Raw genomic sequence first — 19,810 nt, 5'->3', positions numbered from 1 at the left:
CGTTCATTTGTCACTTCCACTGGACTGTATCTCAAGACACATGAACATTACATCAAATGCACTTCTCAGGGGTTGGCTAGCAGCCTGCTTTCCAACACATCTCAAACGCCTGAACAAATATTCAGAACTACGCAGGTTGCTCTCCATCACCCTATTTCTAACCTTTTTTCAAAGCATCTGCGTACAGACTTTAATTCACTTGCTTTGGCTCTTCGCCAGTGGGTTGCTCTCAATTACAGGTATTTGCGCTTGAAGTAGGAGAGAGTACCCCTGCTGGGACTCCAGGGGGTGCGGGCCCCAGAGCGGGTCAGGGCACTGCCGGTGGGGCGTGAGCCAGAGCGAGGCAGGGTAGCATAAGCAGAGGGAGAGGTAGAGCGGGGCAGGGTGTTGTAGGCTGAGCGGGACAAAGTGTTGTAGGAGCGGGACAAGGAGCTATAGGGAGGTCCTGTGAGCGTGTTGTAGGAGGTGCGGGAAAAGGGGATATAGCTCGAGCGCCCTGTGAGGTTCCATGCTGAGCGGAAGGTTGGAGTGTATGTGGAGTGGGAGCCTGAGCGTGAGGTGGTGGTGGTGGTAGTACAGGAGGGCCCCCACTGAGGGCCACAGACAGAGCGAGACCCTGGGGTACAGACAGCCCGGGAGACCGAGCGAGAGGAAGGGTTGCAGAGGGAGCGGGCTGTGGCAGCTGCCAAAGGCCGGGGTGTTGGGGGAGATGCAAAGCAGGTGGCTGACGAATCCTCGGGACAAGGGGTGGGTGAGCTTGCAGAGCGGACTCCTGTAGCTCCCACCGAGATGGAGGCAGGGGAGAACAGTGAGTGCGCTGCTGGGGGTCCCACGGGACGGGGAGCTGGGGAGCACAGCGAGTGAGCTGCTGGGGGTCCCACAGGGCGGGGGGCTGGGGAGCCTGCAAGGTGCAACCCTGCAGGGGTAGAGCTACGTGCAGAGCGGGGCACCGGAGAAGCTTCAGGGCAGGGAGCTGGGGAACATACAGCATGGGCTACTGGGGCACTCAGGGGCTGGGTCGGAAGGGTGGCCATGGAGCCGCAGGGAGGCTGGGCTGTGGGAGAGGGCGCGGAGCCACAGACAACATGGGAGAGGGAGGCAGCAGGCACTGAAATGGCTGCAGGCGGTGGCATGGGACTGCCGACAGTGTTGGTAACTGGAGAGCACACAGGGTGGGTTGGCAGATGGGTAGGGACCGCCTGGGCTGTTGCAGTGGGACTGGGGCCAGCCATGAAGTGGGTCAGGAGAGCACTCACCGCATTATTTGCTGGGACAGAGACAGAATAGGACATCGGCCCCCCTCCACCTCCAGGCTGGTGTACAGGACTGGGCCCTGTCTCAAACACCACATGTGGCATAGGGGGGCCCACGGGGTTGGACGATGCAACTGGCATAGAGCCATACATGGGCGGAGGCATCGGGGCACATGTAGCGGGAGGCATGGTCTCGCATATAACTCGGAAGCCAGGATCACACCCCAGGTCGACACCAGGATTGATGTTTGGGTTGAAGCCTGGATTGCAGATGGTGTTGCATAAGGGATGGCCCGCAGGAAGGTACACAAAGTCATACACAGGTGGGCCCCCTGGGTTGCAGTTCGGGTTGCACACAGGGATGCATATGTATTCACACATGGAGTTGAGCCCAGGGTCCCCTGCAGGGACCGGCCCAGAGTTGTTCACAGGCAGGGATCCATTCTCACAGACTGGCAGCGACCCGTTCTGGCTCATGGGCAGGGAGCCATTCTGCCCCACGGGCAGGGAGCCGTTCTGCCCCACGGGATTACACACTTCAGCCTTGGCACATCCTTTGCAGTAGGCAAACTTGTGGCATCCGAAGTTGGCTAGGAGCCGGTGGCTGCCCAATCTGTATGGTGTGAACTCTACAATAGTCCGTGCCTGCTGATTGGAAGCCAGTGTTCCCAAACTGCACCAAGAGGAGGGAGAGAATTAGGGCCTTAGGTAGCTCAGAGACCTGAAGTGCTAGAAGATGACTTCACATTACAAGTTTTGATTGCTATGATATGTTTTCAGAGACAGTCTGCTATGATCACTTTGTTACTTGCCCTGCTCCCCCCAAATCATCCTGTGTTGTGAATAATGTGGTAACCATTTCCCTCTGTCTCAAAAGATTTGTTATTTCTGCGGAAAACTCCCACAGTTAGTTCTGGAACTGGAACTGGAACCCCATTCATGATACTGCATGGGAATAAGTTACTTAAATTCTTCAAAAACATGGTACCCTTCTGCCTCAAAGATATACATGATGCTTCCCATTTCCAGTCATCTAAGTTGGATCAAGGAGCTCTGTAGTATCAAGTTCATTATCATTCAGTGAGAACAATTCCTAATTGCTTCCCTTCAAAACTACTCATACCTCTGTCAGCTGTCCTTGTCATGAAGAACAGCAATGCATATTAATGAAAAGCTCCTTTTCCTAGAATGTTATAGCATCATGGAAATTTCCAGTTTCCTGTGATTAACTTGTTGTGAGCGTAGAATGCACACTGCTATTTCTCACTGTCTTTTTCTAATTGTTTACATATGTGATGCAAGTGCATGAATATTTAGAGGAAATATTTATAAACTCAATAGGATTATAAGGGCTGGGGGACAGAGCTAAAATTTCTTGTGCATTCCCCTTCAAATAGAACTTTGTAACACACACAGATTAGATTTAAGAAAAATGAAGCAACAGCGTATCTTGCCAACTCTATCAGTTTCAAGAAGAATGAGGCTTGTAATGGAGTCTCCAAGAATTAAGGGGCATAAAATCTTGTTCAGATCCCAAACACCAGAAGTATCAGAACTATCATCTTCCTCAAAACCTGCTCTGACCTAGCAGACCTTAATCAACCCCGAATATTATCCCCATTTAAATAATTGATGATCTTACTCAATGGTCATTGGCTCTTTGAATAAACCACAGCCTTCTAAAGTCATTATGCAGTTCTTCATATCTTCCTGGAGAGGATTGCAGAAGGAGATCTCTGCTGTACATGGTACTTTCAGCCTGGGTTGGCTCAATAGCTAGCAATAAATAAATAAATAAATAAATATTTAAAATATCAAACACTTATTTTCTTTAACCTCACAAAATTAGCATTAAATTAAATAAACAGAAGAAAAATATAATACTTATATACATGTTTCTTTTTGTTTTAATTCTATGATCTTTAGGCATCACACTAAGTAATTTTTATACACTTATAATCACACTGATCTTTCTAAAAAGCAAAAAAAAATTAGTTCCACATTTTTCTGTATTATACCTATATAGTGGACAATATACCTATATAGTGGACAATAGGAGTCCGTAACTGTTCCTTAGAACACAAAGTACACAGTTGAAGTTCTTTACCTTAACAATAACAGGTGGCCTGTTGATCACAATATCCCTGCTAACCATCAGAACTTCTCCACACTCTGGATCTGAGACAGCAACTACTTTCATAATGTTGTGATCACAGAGATAAGGTCCATATTGACTATATGATATACACAGTGGGATTTTTTTCACTGTAAAACAAATGTATTTAAGTTATTATTTACTTGTTTAATTATCTTTGGCTAATATTCTACTTCCCTTCCTCCTAAAGTTTAACTGGCAATTAAAATGGTTTAATTAAATATTAAAGCTATCACAGCATCTCTGAAACCAGACTTGAACTTTCCTGGCTTAGGATAATACATTGCTACCTTTAACATCCAGCTGCATACTTTCTAATTACTCTAACTATACTAGTGTGTTTACAGGGAAGTTTAAATTTATTTATTTACTTAAATTCTGAAACTTAATTACAATGTAATTCTTACAGCAATAATTTGAATGTAGGCAAATTAAAGCTCGGTAAAACAGAATGTAAATATCAGGAACTAATTTTCTTCTTATAGATATGACTTAAGTAAAGTGATCTTTTTTCTTTCACGAAAAGATATAACTATTAAAACAAGTGCTTATTCTGTGACACACCTTTGCACTTCTGGGCATATTGTGCTGTATCTCGAAATAATCACTTCAGTGCTTAAAATTGGTATTTTATACTGTCTAATATCTTCTGGCTAAAGGGAATGAATTGTTTTTATGATAAGCATCTGCAACTTTATTTTTGTATTGAATATAGAATCCAGACTTGAACTTTTAACAGAAAGAAGTTTTATATGATCACCAAAATCTCTAAACCTTGAGAAACTAAGCAAAGACTACAGTTAACCTGTTACTATACATGTACACATTAGATTACATATAGATTACACATAGAGTATATATTGTGCTGATTTTTCAGGGCAATTGCCTTGAAGGCAATTCAGCTATCAATATTTAACATTGTATTAATTTCACTTTCCACGAGTATTAAGTCTCCACTAATCCTATAGAAGATTGTCAGTCTCCTGTCTCCCATCTGTCTCCTGAAAAGTACTGTGGTCAGAAGGGTGTTAGACAAATCCACCTTCTTACCTTCTCTCGGACCCAATGTAACAGTCACGCTGTCTTTCCAAAATTGATCCATTGGGCAACCATTGTATGTTATTATTTGCGCACACAAATTAAACTTCAGGGTTTTGGGTTCACTACGCAAATTTTCAAGCAGCCAGTGCAGTTGGACATCTTCACCATACATTGGACAGTTAGCCATCTTTAGCCTCATGTTAATGCCGCTGTCACTCAAAAATGGGTTTTTCAGAGATGATAACTCCCTATCTATATGACAGTTGGAAGCATTGCAGTACCCTGGGTGAATTCTTCTGTAAGCCCGGTAATAGGCTTCTTTGCTTTTCACAGAACCTGTGAAAAGGAGATACACGATAATGAGTCTTATGGAAGTCTGGAATATCTACCTAAGTAATAAAGATAATTAAATTTCCTCCTACTCCTTTCTGAAACATAATGTGGTGGCTTGGTGTTGAACAAATCCAGCAGAAAATGAAATCACAAGAGGTTTCAATTTTTTTCCTCACAAAAGGTGAGATACAACATTCAAATAAAGTTTTTTTTTGTTTGTTTATTATCAGAAAACAAAATTTGCATTTTTACAATCAGCTCTAATCTACTCTACATTCTTTTAGGCAATTTTGCTGATTGAACTCTTCCTTACATACCTGGGAAATGAAAATCAGTAAACCAAAAGTGATAACAACAGGAAGTCCTAATAATACATGAAATTAGTATGTGAGCATATTTCCTGATAGAGTCAGTGCAAGAGTCTATAAGAAAGAATTTAATCCTGGGTTTAAAATAATTTATTTTTTTAGATTAGCTAAAGTCTGCTAATATTTGAAACTAGTATATAGGTGAGACCAATGTATATACATAAAAACAGTGGTATTAAATAAAAGCAGTTGCTGTTGTTTTCTTTGATTCATCTAAATATGCATAGATCGTATTTTAACAGAAAGGCATTTTCCCCTCTTTCTCAAAATGAAAAAAAAAAAAAAAAAAGAAGGAAAAAAAGAAAGAAAGAAAGAGAAAGAGAGAGAAAGGAGAGAAAGCAACCTTTAAATAGTCTTACTCATTTTCACACAGGACAAGTTACTTTGAAAATTTTGTACAATTAACATTTTAAATTGCCTCTGACCCATTTAATGACTTTTCATCATACCTAGCTCATATTTGTAACTTCCAGTGATATCTTCCAGTTGCTCGCTGCCAACACTCTTAGTGCTTAGATGTTGTCCACATGGCCAAGTGTCACAGAAAACTTTTGTTTTTTTGGCATTGTTTTGGGAAAGCCAGCCAACATAGTTCGAATTTAGCCGAGAAAACATGTGATGACCATCAAAGTCCAAGTCCAGTTCCCCTTCTCTGATGCTTCGAACCCATGTAGGACCACTGCAAGATGAACCTAAGCCAGGTGAAAACCAAAATGTTATAACAGGATGTAACCTGAGTAGTATAGAAACAAAAACATAAGCTGATGCAAACGATGACAATCATAGGAAACATTTTTAGTTACCTCTGCCAGTTTCCAAAGGTGTTGGATCCAGGCACTGCCAATCACCACAGCACTGATTTAGATCTCTGCGAGCCATCCAAGACTCATTCCAGCAGTGGTATCGCCTGTGGGAAGGAGAAATATAGGATTAAAAACATCACTTGTGTCAATATGTTCAATCCCTTTTTATGGAGGAAAAGAAAATCATAGAGAACCTTTAAGCAACTGAATAGTTCTGTCTTAGCATTGTTAATGATGTTTCAAGACAGGAGTTGTTTGCTTTGCTTTGTATCCCTAAGACTGAAAATCTGTTCCTGAATCCTGCAAACCTGCTTGCAAAATGTTCCTTTTATAAGCCATTTTCTTTTTGCTTATTTGTTGTTGTTGTTTCAGTTGATAATATGCTAGCACAGTTCTTTTGTTTAAATAGTCTATTTTTCCTATCATTTTCTGCCCAGTTCTTTAGAGAAAACAAAGAAACAAAACAAACAAACAAAAAAAACTGCCCTAGTCTTTTTAACAGACTAACAAAGAAGACACCCTTAAGACTTAAATGCCAAAATAGCATCTTCTTTCCCTTAGTATTTCAGTTTGACCTTATATTTTTCATATGGGAAAGATCAAAAAAATATTTGAAAGCTCTCACGGATTAGGCTTGGATACAAGCAAATTGTGGTGCAGTTAAACTATGAACATACAGGCCAAGGGTAAAAACAACAAATTGTACTTTAATAAGCTATAATGTCAGTTATATGAACATGAATTGAAAGGTTGACGAGAATGAAGCGATTCATAGTAAGGAACCGCAGGAAGACAACATAATTATCAACCTAGTGATTATGACTAAGGATAATAATTTTAATCTATCATAAATTTTTCTTTGAATTTTGTGTTCACTTAATAGTTTTGCATCTACTGAGACGGATGGCCTATTGCTTCAACTGAGAAGGATAAGCAGCTAGTATCAATTCTCAAAAGTGTGCTTTTTCTTCTTGTTATTGTTTTTAAGGGTAGATTGAACAGACTGCCTCCTCAATGACTGTATGCTTTCGAAATGGACTAATAGGAAAATGAACAGCTATGTAATACCAAACTACTTAGTTGCTAGATTTACACTAGTCTTCCTATCATCTTGCTTTTGACAAAACCAAAATATATTATTGTTTATTTCTTACTTACCATAGCTTGTCTTTTCCACAGAGGTTTTTTCCAGTACAGTCAAAAATCTCATTAATACCAAGGGGATTCTCATTTGAGCATGGAAAACAGAAATTTGTGACAACACGACTTGGAATTCCCAAACACCTCATCACTGTAAGGGAAAAAAAAAGATCAGGAGTCATTTTAAACAGTAATTAATCAAACAAGCCTTTTACTTATTCTGTAAATAATTCTCCTGCATTCTACTTCACCATCATATAAACAAAATGCATAGGAGATAACATTTAGGTTGTCATAATTCTGTCTGCAAAATTTCTTTTTACTGAAAAGTAACTTGAAAAGAGCCTAACAGAAAGAAATGACTTCATATTATTCCAGCATAAAAATAAATAAATAAATAAATAAACAAACAAACAATACACACACCTGTTGTAAATACAAAAATAATGTTCCTGACCCTGCATTAATAAAACACTAGTCAGAAATGTCCATACTTTTTATAAGTATAGTGTAGTGTTTCTAGATTTGTATGTATAGTATCAACCTAATTTTCTTCAATGTAGAAGCAGCTTCAGGAAGTAAATGGTGTAACATTGTAACTCTTCCCCCCTTCTCCATATCATTTAGTTCACTATTATCTCCTCCTTTGTAGCAAAATAAGATAGTAGCTTGCTGCTTTTGTGTTTTGGAGGAGATGGTGGTAGAAGTCTTATTCCTCTTCATAAGTTGGTGCTTTTACTCTTCCTTCAAACCTCACCCAAAGGATAAATATATTTAATATAGTTAGTATATTTAGTATATATAAATATACTTCTGTGAGGTTGTTTGCTCTGTATTTTAATAAAAACTGCAATACTGAGAGCTACATTGCATAAGTAAGGGTCAAGAAAGACAGTATCACTTTTCTTGTTCATCACAGTTTATAGGAAAGCAACAGGCTGATAATAAACACTGTGTAGGCAGCTGTACCATATCAGAACAAGATAAAATACTCCATTTCTTTTCTAGTAAAATGCTTATGAGGTATATGCTTACAGTAGTACTTAGGGTCAGAGTTTTCTAATTCTGGTTTTCTGTCTTTCATTTGGATAGCTAGGTAAGGAAAGACTGAAATATTATACCTGTGCACATTACTGAAGCAAGAGACCCACAGTACCCATATCTGACTGGTCTGCATCTGCCATTATACCACTGCTGAAGAATAGGGACACTTCCATTCCAGGAAAATGGTTTTGTTCCTTTCAGGTAATCATTGTTTTCTGGAATCTTCATGATGCTGTTAGTGGTATGGCTGCTTATCTAGTGAGAGAAAAGAAAAACAACTTTTCCAAATACCTGACCATGTCTTTATATCCTAAGCATCTCACAAAATTATCAAAGATCAATGCTACAAGTTACTTTTTCCTGTGAATCTGAGCACAAAAAATATTTTCCCTACTACTCGCACTGTTTCATTACAGTGCAATTTATCCTTCTATAAAAAAATGAAGTGTGACCCAATCTATTCAAAGGTCATGCACCGTTAGTTCTTACCATGTGGTTTACCACCATGCTGACATGCACAGGATCATTGCGCCAACAATGGTCTCGATCAGAGCCGTGATGGTAACTTGCACCCATGTCTAGAATCTTCAAGCAGATATCCAGAATTCCATCTTCAAACTGATCAAAGAGAAGTTAACACAGACATCATGGTATTCTAACATTGAAAAAGCACTTTTCTTGTCATGTGTATGAGCTTCCCTCTCCCTTCCCATACCATTTCTTTAAAATCAAGTCTAGCTTCTAGTAGTCTGCATGATGTTGTCTGTCTGATTGAAAGAAGATCAAGGATAGTCTCTTTTAAAAAGCATGTTATACTTGCTTATGTCTAACTAATGGAATCATTTTAACTTCAGAAGCACAATTTTCTTTTTCCAAGAACATTCTGATGTTTCCGTAATTCTATATTACAGCAAACTTCCTCGCAGTTATTTGAGCTACAGAGACATTCTTAAACATTTCTTTCATTGCATGCATGTTCTGGACTAGACCTAAAACCCTTTTGTACTCCATTACATAAGATGCATTTCTGCAAAATATGGATGACTCTTCATTAGTACTTATATGGATGACAACTTCTTCTGAACAAATATTCAAAATATACCTGTCCAAAGTGCCAAGGTCTAGAGGTAATATGTTTGTGAACTCCTTCATACAGTATGCCATGTTCATTCAGAACATATTCTTCTCTTTGAGCCTGATTATCCATATACACAGGGTCATCTGGAAAAGATGCAAGAGCTATCAGACAAGATGTTCATTTCTAGCACTTCTATATCTTTTATCTATTTCACTTGATCCCTCTTTGTTTTCCTATCTATTTTAAACATATGCTTTTAAGCATGTTTAATTCATTTCTGTTTACTGCTTGGTTTTGCCTTTATTAAGCCGCACTCTGCTATGATACACCTGAATTACAGAGCTTGCAATTTATCTTCACCCTAATCAACTCCAGGAGTCAAACACTACATTTAGAGTTTGGTATTTAATTCTGATCAAATCAATGGACAACATAAATATTTGCCATCTAATGATTTTGGCAAAGTCTTAAAGACTTCACATTTGGCCGCCTCTCAAATCAGATTTACTGAACTTCATGTTTGTACTGTCATGGTGATATCACAGAATCACAGAATGAATGGGGTTGGAAGAGACCTCTGGAGGTCATCTGGTCCAACTCCCCTGTTTAAGCAGGGTCACATAGAGCTGGTTGCCCAGGACCATATCTAGGTGGCTTTTCAATATATAAAAGGAGGGAAACTCCATAACCTCTGTGAACAACCTGTGCCAATACTTCATTCACCTGCATAATAACAAAGGTTTTTCCTGATGTTCAGACACAATCTCCTTTGTTTCAGTTTGTGCATATAGCCTCTTTTCCTGGCAAGCTATTTTAAAAGTGGAGAAAATAAAATTACATCACATCAGTACTACCACTAAGAAACTAAATCAAAACACCAGATTGAGACAGCCTTGAATATACAGGAAAAAGAAACAAAACAAAAAAAAGCTATGATCCCTATTTCCTATGATTTCTGTGACTTCATCCCTTACTTACCAGCTAAGTAATTAATAATTTCAACATGTTTTATTAATCATTAGCATTTTTCTTTAAACCATCTCAATATCCCTAGAGTTCTCACCTGCACACCATGGGTTAAAAAGGACATAAAAATCTCCAAGACATCGCTGGTATGTGTGACCACAAGATGTGATTTGCATATTGAGAATATAACGGCCAATGCAGGCATTGGAGGGAGGAAACACACTAATACTGATGCATTTTGGTTGATGAATTTTGTAGGAAGCACTCCAGCAGGTTTGATCTAGACATCTGCCCATTGGGAATGTACATTTCGTCTCATTTGACTCGCAGGGTCTGAGGCCTTTTCAGGAAAATAAATAGAATTTCAATCAGGGTAAACAAAGCACATGTAAAAAGCAAGTAATTTGTTTAGCAATCATTTGCAATTTAAAGCTCCAAAGGGTGGATTTGTATTTCACTTGTAATTTTCATAGCAGGGTGAGAAAACTTTAAATGGTAGAAGCACTGTCTTAGCTAGGGGAGGGTAGTCTGTTCACACAGAAGATGAATGTGTAGATAGTATTTATCACTGAAGACTATGGGAAATATTACTTACCAGAAAAGGACTGAGAAAGACTACACATATTTTGGGTGTGACTACCTGTCTCCACGGTGAAAATGGCCTGATCCATGGAGTCATCCCATTCCCGATTATGGAAGCGAGCATAAAAGTTGAAGGCTTGCCCTCTCCTTATTATCTGTCTGTCAGTTCCGAAGAAATGGGTGTTATGAATTTGGCAATTGGAAGGACAGTTCAGGTCAACATCTCCAAGCTCAATGACTGCAGGATGGAGAAAGAAATACAGATGGAAAACCAAATAATTGAGGCCACATCACTGGATGAAGTCAAGATTACATGAAACAGGAGATAGATGAAACAGATAACCGTTTTGAAAAACAAAACAAACAAACAAACAAAAAAAAAAAAAAAAAAAAACAACAAAAAACAGTCAAGGGTTTGTTCAAATTTTGGCAACACTGAGAAACTACTTGGAGACATGCATCCATAAAAGTATCCTTAGAAGTTCACCACTTCCTTAGCTTGCAGGTAGAAACTTGTATAATGCTTTGATTTATAAAGCTGTGCTACAAGTTTCACTTTGCTTATATAGCACCTTTGTGCTTTATAAATAACTGATGTCAAAGGACATTTATTAGTATCTCTACCTGAAAGATTGGTTCTGTATTGTAGTAGTCTCACCAAAAGACAACACCCTGGCTTTTGACATAGTTGCTTTTCAACCACATCTAAACAGCAAATTTTTCATATGCTATGAGTGTTGGAATAAAACAGTAAAGAAAACTGGATAAATAAAATATTTGATAACAAATGCATGTGTTTTAAGGCTTAAATGGCACTCCAAATAAGCTATGAAAAAAGTGTGAATATGCATATATTCAATAAGAATTGAATATTCACCCCCAAATTGCAAATAATGTTGAATATGCACACATACGTAGTTGTTTCTACCTACATTTCCCAAAATTATAAAAGGTTTGGAGGCATCCATTTTATTACACAAATTGAGAGATCTTTGAGGAACTTGATGGAAAAGGAGATATTCACAAATTATGATTAAAAAAAAAAAATGCTGACAGTCTATCCCAAATGCTGTGATTAGCTTGACTAAAATCTTGGATGATCCGCCTCCACCCCACCCCCGGCACCCTGCCTGGATATCAGCCATTTCCCAGGGCTAATTATGATCCTGGTGCCAGAAGGATGGGTGGCAACATTCATTTTTACTTATTTGCATACAACATGTTATTTTCAAAAGTGCTTCACTCTAATTGAAGGTGATGGGAGCCATGAATTCTCAGCAGTTTTGGAAACTGGGCTCACAGAACTACAAAGACTTGGATATATTTTAATTCTGAAAGATTAAGTTTGGTCCTGCTAAACTTGCAGTACAACCAAACAATGCAATTTCTCTAGCTAAATTGGTGCTAAATTGAATAGACAGTTGGTATGTAGGGGAAACTAGTTTTTCCCACCAGAACCAGGGGTATATTCACTTAAAAGACGACTTATAGCTAAGCCCATGGGATATGGACACTTAACACAAGCCAATTGAGTTTCCCATGAACACATTCTTAAATAAACCATTAATGAAATGAATTGTGGAGGGAAGGTCTGGGAAAGGAAAAAAAAAAAAAAAAAAAAGGATTTTTTCACAAAATAATTTCATATTTTATCCACTCATTGAAATTTGGTAAAGAACTTGTCATTCAGCTCTTCAGCAAGGATCAGTAAAGAAACACAGGCATTACCCATACTAAAAACATGCACACTATCAAAAATAATAATTAAAAATAAAAAAATAAAAATAAAACAGAGCAATGCATTGCATCATTATTGCTCATGAGTGCATCATACCTGCTGAATAAGAAAGATTAACAGAATCACAGAAAATCTTGTATCTTAATGAGAGCTGTCAACCACAATGCAAGGTGTTCTGGTTGAACAGAAGGATTAGAGGTGCTTACAGCACACATGACGAATTCCTGTGGTCACTGACTGAAAGAACCTGATAGATCCTCACCCGTCCTTTGGAAGAGTTTATAAACCAGGACAACTACATTTCATTGACTCATGAATCCAGTTTAACTGGAACATCAGGGAGTTGAGATATTACATGTTTCCCAGGGAAGTTGTTTAAAGTCAGACCATAGTTTGCTTGTTGGAGTTAACTATCACGGTTGGATCACAAAGGAGCTAACAACTGCCTTCTTAAGCAAAGGAAGCTCAGAGAAAATACTAAAGGCTAATCAATTTCACATCTCTTATGGGTTTTCTTTCTCTGATAGAAACCCTACCTCTAATACCAGTCAACGGGTTTTCTCTAGCAATTCACATTTTGCCTTCATTCCAGAGAGAATACTTCAGGTAACTACTGTGAAATAATTGATTCTAACATAAGAATACTGAAAACTATTACTGTTTATTTTATGCTGGAAATAAAATACATTCTTTTCCATGCTCTCTCTTATTCTCATAAATGGCTGCTGTTTCACCGCTTCTTCTCCATAACTCTTTTTCCCCTTTCTTTTTCTTTTTCCAAAAGTGTCTCTTTTCTTTCTAAATCCACACATAATAAAATCTAAGCCTTAGAAGTAATCCCTTGTCTTGATTCCACACAGCAATATTTACACTTTCTTATGTACTTACACCTGACTGTTTAATTATTTCTATTCTCAGTCCTGTGTCTAGTGATAGTGAAGTTTCAAAACACTCACCTTCCATTTTCCTTCTGCATGTACTAGTATCCGAAGCACAGTGCTGGTTGGCGGTACCTGCTCCTCAGCAAGATGCACTGCAAGGTCTGGCTGATCTCTGCGAACCAACCTAATTTCCTCTCAGTAACATTTATATTCAGAACTAAAAGGCTGTCACACATATTGCATCAACAAAATACCAGTTTACAAAGAGGCCCCACCCATGTGTCTACTGATGCTCATAAATGATTCATTTTCACTTCCAGCATTATTAGGGAGAGTCCTGTGGTTGAAGGGAAGGAGAGATCTTGGTACCTCACCTATAGCATGGTACACTCAACATACCACAACTCGGCATGTCTGAAAAATATTTTAAGACCAGGATGAATCTGAACACATTTCAGCATAAGCCATGATTTTTAGCCAGTTAAAGTTCCCACAAGTCTCAGCACCTAGTGGCTAGACACCTTCAGTTACCTGCAAGAATAAAAGACAGAATGCTAGACATAAGCTGAATTTAGATTCTTTTCATTCAACCAATAGTGGGCATATTTATTATAGGCAGAAATTCCAGTTTTAGAAAGTCTGCATAGCACTACCTCCAAGTGGAGATCAGAGCATAAGAAACAGTTGCAAACTTTCCCAGCTAAACTGTAAAATAAACAGAGGAGCTGCATTAAATGTTTTTGAAATGGATATTAAAGCTTAATCTAAAAGTTAGAGAATTTTTTTATACCTTGTGCATATTTATGTGAGAGCACACAACCAATATCTCAGCTTGTTTGCTTCCTTCTCCACAAATTCTGACAAGCATTTGAGGTTTTTCCAATAATTTCTGTGACCAGAAAACAGTTACATATTTTGATACAAGATATATTGTTATATTTATATCCCAGGCATACTTAATACAATAATACCCAAAAAGTACAACAGTGTTCTCTCTGCTCACTCATGGATGAGGACATCAGCTTGCAATTACGAAAGATGGATTCAAATTTCCTCTACCAAAACAAGGGTGAACATTTTCAACAGTTGTCAACTATCTTATGTCTCTTGCCCTGAAGATTCAATCCACAAAATATCATTTGCAATCCCTCCAATTAATTTGCATTTTAAAAATAAATAAATAAAATCATTGATACACAAAGAACACAATGACTGAAGTTTAGTGATTCGGATAACTCTCTGGATTCTAGTCAGTTATTTAAGAAATCATAAAATGAAGCAGCTTAACTAAAACTGAAATGACTTAGTAAGCTTAACTTAAGTGCATATGTGACAAAATAACTTCACAGAAACTATAGCAAATAAAACAAATCAGTGCACCAGCGGTGGTTTTGGAACAGTGACTGAAATAGTTGTACGACAGATTCATTAGAAAGTGAACATAAATTTAATGTGTTCATATTCAAAACTTGCAAATATTTGGCTAGTCAATTGGATGCTATGAAAATATTTGCAAGTGCTAAGTATTTCATTCACTTCTCATGAAAAGGTATATATCTGAAAACCGGTACAGTTATACCAAATTTCATTTTCTTAATATTTTTCATTTGAATATTCAAAACTTCAATTTAATAGAAATTAAATATATATATATACTATTGCATAACAAATCATTTAGTTAAAATAGAAAATAATACATGTGTAAACACATAATCAATTTAAAATCAACCTGTAAAATAGGAATGGAAGTGGTCTAGCCATCCATCAGAGACCTACTTACAAATGTACGCTCATACTAAAGTCCAGAGTGAAAAACTGATCTTGATGGAGCTTTTTAGGTGATAGTCCCAGACCTATAAACAGAAAATGACCAAAGCTGGTCAGTTTCTGAAAATATATTTAAATCCCCTCAAATACCTCTAGTTCAACCACCAGCCTAAAATATTTTGGTAAATGAAATCCTGTGACAAATAAAAGAAAACAAATATGCATCAGTAAGTTGCTGCACCTGTGGGTTCAAAGAGACTTAATTAAGAGTTTAAAATAATAAAGGACTGAATCAGAAGCTGAACACTTTCTGTATAGACATGAGTCACTGACTTTAGTAAGTATGCTTGCTTAGATCCTTGAAGCTGCTTTGGTGCCTATCTGTCTCTGCAGGATCACTTTACAGATACCCATCCCCAAAGCAAAGTCTCTAAGATGCCCAGGTTCCTGCCTATCAGTACGTGCAAAGCCATCCAATTGCTACTGCCAGCTCACAGCTATCAGACTGGTTGGTCCTCTCATTCAAGCCCGAGTCCCAAATGCCTAGAGTAAGAAGAATCTTTAACAAGGGAGAAAATCATAGCATACTAGCCTTCTATCTGCTCTCAGTCTATTCTTACCCCTCTTGCCTTCCAAGCCCTCGCCAACATCAAACAAGTTGGTCCCAGATTGTTCAGGCAACAGGGCCAGTGCCCTAAAGAAAAACCCAGGGCTGTGCACAAACAGGAAATAGTGATATGTATTATGGAAAGGATTTGCCACTCAGCTCATGGCCTGTCTAAACAGCTAATGTGTCCTGACTGCTGACCTCCAAGGGAGCTGAGTCTCCGTCTGGACATAAATATCTCCTCTACCTGCCTAACAGTGAGGAGCACCAAACAAACATCAGTAGTCCCTCAGTCCCAGCGTGGGACACTTTTCCCCTTTGCATCCATCTCTTTCCCTAATATTTCACTCATCATTTGTGCAAGACGTCCTCCCCGCATCACTAGTGTCTTACTTACATATCCAACAGGCCCCTGAAATGTACAAAGAAGATGATATGCATGAAGCAGGCCTGAAAATTCTGCAAAATGACACATTTATGAGGAATTCAAGCTATTTAGACTATTAAGTTTATTTAATATTTTGACTCTGGACCCTACTGTACAAGCATCTATGCAGTAAGAGTTTTGAAAGGATTTTTTTTAATTTATGGAGTAATTGTTATTAAAATAGTATGGATTGCATTTGTCTTTTATTGTATTTGAAAATTATATATTACTTGCACTACTGTAGAGTGACATATGCTGAGCATTGACAAAGTCAAGTGGAGTGCCTGCTAAGTACCAGAAATCTTCTTAGCTTTCAATTGCCTATTATGCCACTAGGAAAGGGCAAGAATTGAAGATGAGGACATAACAATCACAGAAAGAACACCTATGAACTTCACTGATGCAGCTCCACAGTCACTAACATATTCGGGAACAATAGAAAAGTCAGAGTAATCAAGCATCCAAGGAATCCTTTCAAGAAAGGGAACACAAAATGACAGCTGAACAGGGAACTAAGGGAAGAATCAGCATGTATGTGAATTGTGATTAAAGTGTTTTGGTGAAAGTGTCATCTAGTGGGATGCTGGGGCAACTACAGTGGTTAAAAAACATTTTAGCTACTCAACTTAGGCACATGTCAGTAGGCAGCCCTAATGTAGAAATAACAATAAGTGATAGGATAAAAAGTTACCTGACAAGTATGGATATTTGAGGAAGCTATTAACTGGCATCACTACCTGCTCCCAAGATTTCAGAGACATTCATGCTTAATGAGAAATGTGGATAGAGAAGAGAATGGAAAAAAAATAAATAATAAAAAATATTTGTTAAGAATCTGCATAAAGTACATCTGACCTTTAAAAACTTTCATATTAAAAGGGCAATAGGCTGTCAAAATAACATGAACTTTGTTACAGCACACACCCTGAAGTTTCTTAAAATTCATATATCAATTTGCAGTGAGGGTGCCTTTCATTAAAGAACCTGAAAGCACTGGCAACTACTCTGTTGAGTGTGAGCATGTATTGAAACACCCTATTTACAGATGAATTACAACGAAGAAATGCTTCAAATGAAGCCTTAGACAAGAAGCCGGTGTGTTTTAAGTTGTAGAGGGCAACTTTGTCTTTCTAAAACCTGGAGGAAATTAGTAGCATTAAATAATTATAGGTGGTTTCTAAAACAACAAAACCACCAGTCTTCATACAGAGAAACCAAGAACTACTTCAAGGCAGCTCCCATCCAAGCTGGTTCATAGGACTTACCTTGCATTCTGCTGGAGCTGCTTGGTCTGTTGTATTTCAGACTTATACTGGGCTTACAATGACTGTGTAAGCCCCTGTTTTCACTCCATTTGATAGGATATTTTTCCCAGTATACACAGTGCCAATGTGAAAGACACACACCTAGAATGTTGCAGCATACGCAGAACACAGAAAGGTCAAACAACTAGGTGTACCTCATAAAAGGAAGAAACATCATTTGTGCTTAAGGCATCATGTCATCGCATTTAGAACAGAGCCAAGGTAAAATAATAGTCTGAGTCATACTGCAGGCCTTACTACTGCATTTCATCTTCACTCTATAGTACTTCCATAGTAAATTTTTAACTAGCTGTTTTTTTCATGTACTTTATTAACAGTAGCAATTGTAACTAGGATAACTTCATAGGAAAAAAAATATATAAAAATGCATAAATTGCAATGAATAAGTTTCAACAGAAATAAAAATAATGGTTTGTCTATAAAAAGTTCATAAATAAGCTAGAATTTATAGTTTAGCAATTTGCTAGGTAAAATACTTTGAGCACTGTAGGTTCACTTTCAAAGGAGTTTGTTCACAACCATATTAAAAACGGAAGTAGAATAGGCTAGTAGTACTGTAAATTCAAACCTCAGGTCACTCAACAGTAACTTTCCCACACAGAGAAACCAGGCCTGTGATTACAACCCACTGGTCTAACTGCCCAAGCAATGAAGTAGATATGGATCTCTTACCCAGACAGGCAATGCTAATTTGAAATAGATTCAGTTTGAGCAGTGTGAGTTCAAAGAATAAAACAGAGAAGGACATTAGGTTGGATCACAGGAGGTTTTTCGCTATCTTGAAGAATTCAAGTTGGCTCCTATTCCACACTTTAATTTAAAGCTTCAACTTTGAATGTCTACTTCTTGTTTAAAAACATATTTTTTCCTCCTGTGACTTTTCCTAGATTTTCCTTTAAAATTTCTTCATGAAAGACTAGAGAATCAGAATCCCAAGGACTAGAGCTCAGAATCCCAAGGAACAGGTCTAGAGTGTAGATCTCCATCACAGCAAGCAAATGAACAAACAAATGGAACTATTAGTCTCAAGTACTAATACTTTCAATAAAAGAGTTCTTGTTTTCGCCTGAGAATTCTCTAATGTTAAAAACAGAGGCAAGAAAGTATTTTGGTTCTGACAATCTAAGTTCAGTACCTGACACAGCTTTTTCAGGATTTCTAAGATTACCCATGCATTACTTATTCTACATAAATAAATAAATAAATAAAACACAGCTCTTTGCTGTTTTTATTTTAAGCACTTGGGAGTAGAAGAATCAGAAGTTAAAACTAACTGGAAGAGATTCTTAAAATTTTGTCCTGTTTGAAATGTCTATACAGTATATCTTCCATATATATAAACCATGGTATATATTGAAGACAGCATTGTGTACACAAAGTAAGGAGGACCTAATGGATCAGAGATGCAACCCCCAGATATTTAGTTTATATATACACATACAGATGTATATATATACAGACACTCTTTCTTCAGTGAGAAATAGTGTAGTTTCTTATAGGCTCCAATGCTACAAAGATTTTGAGGGGGACAAGGGGGAATGTCTAAAAAAAAAAAAAAAAAACAAAAAAAAAACAGAGATTTCATTTTTTTTTTTTCAATTTGTTTGCAAATTTATTTTATTTGTTTACTTTTAGATTGCTGGGCCTGGCAGCTGGTGATTTCTCTGCTCATTCAGGAAGACGAGACAGCAGATCTGGGCAACACATTTGCTGGAATGTCAGGTAATGACATTGCTTTAATGACATTTGCATAAGCTTTCAGAGCCTTCCCAATGGTAGGGGATTAGGAACTGTTTTTAATGAATCATGGAGCTCCCTTTTCAGCAGTATAAGTAAAGCACAGAGTACAGAATGGAAGGTTTCACAGAATCACAGAATGGCTGAGGTTGGAAGGGACCTCTAACGATCATCTAGTCCAACCCCCTGCCAAACAGGATCACCTAGAGTACATTGCACAGGATGGCATCCAGGTGGGTTTTGAATATCTCCAGAGAACGAGACTCCACAACCTCTCTGAGCAACCTGTGTCAGTGCTCTGGCACACTCACAGTAAAGACATGCCCCCTCACATTCAGCCGGAACTTCCTGTGCTTCAGTTTGTGCCTGTTGCCTCTCGTCCTGTCACTGGGCACAACTGAAAAGAGACAGGCTCCATTCTCTCAACACCCTTCTCTCAGATATTTGTACACATTGATGAGGTTTCCCCTCAGTCTTCTCTTTTCCAGGCTAGACAGGCCTAGTTCTCTCAGCCTGTCCTTGTACAAAAGGTGCTCTAATCCTCTAATCAGCTTCGTAGCCCTCC

At 38.1% G+C, this 19,810-nt stretch overlaps 1 protein-coding gene across 1 annotated transcript; it reads right to left on the bottom strand.

Annotated features, from left to right (window-relative positions):
- Positions 1-233: 233 nt before the first annotated feature.
- Positions 234-13,794, bottom strand: LOC309875711 (protein-glutamine gamma-glutamyltransferase 5-like; the record flags this gene model as incomplete). Its single annotated transcript, XM_082755384.1, has 13 exons — positions 234-1,926; positions 2,896-3,029; positions 3,361-3,518; positions 4,459-4,785; positions 5,600-5,842; positions 5,954-6,057; positions 7,112-7,244; positions 8,215-8,392; positions 8,627-8,755; positions 9,240-9,358; positions 10,279-10,521; positions 10,822-11,001; positions 13,782-13,794. 13 exons carry the CDS (start codon positions 13,792-13,794, stop codon positions 234-236), a joined length of 3,654 nt encoding a protein of 1,217 aa, XP_082611510.1.
- Positions 13,795-19,810: the final 6,016 nt, after the last annotated feature.

This window comes from Aythya marila, assembly GCF_965140915.1.
Source record: "Aythya marila genome assembly, chromosome: 2".
Taxonomy (NCBI): domain Eukaryota; kingdom Metazoa; phylum Chordata; class Aves; order Anseriformes; family Anatidae; genus Aythya; species Aythya marila.
The sequence above is the reverse complement of the archived record's forward strand: the minus strand, read 5'-3'. Positions and strand labels throughout refer to the sequence as shown.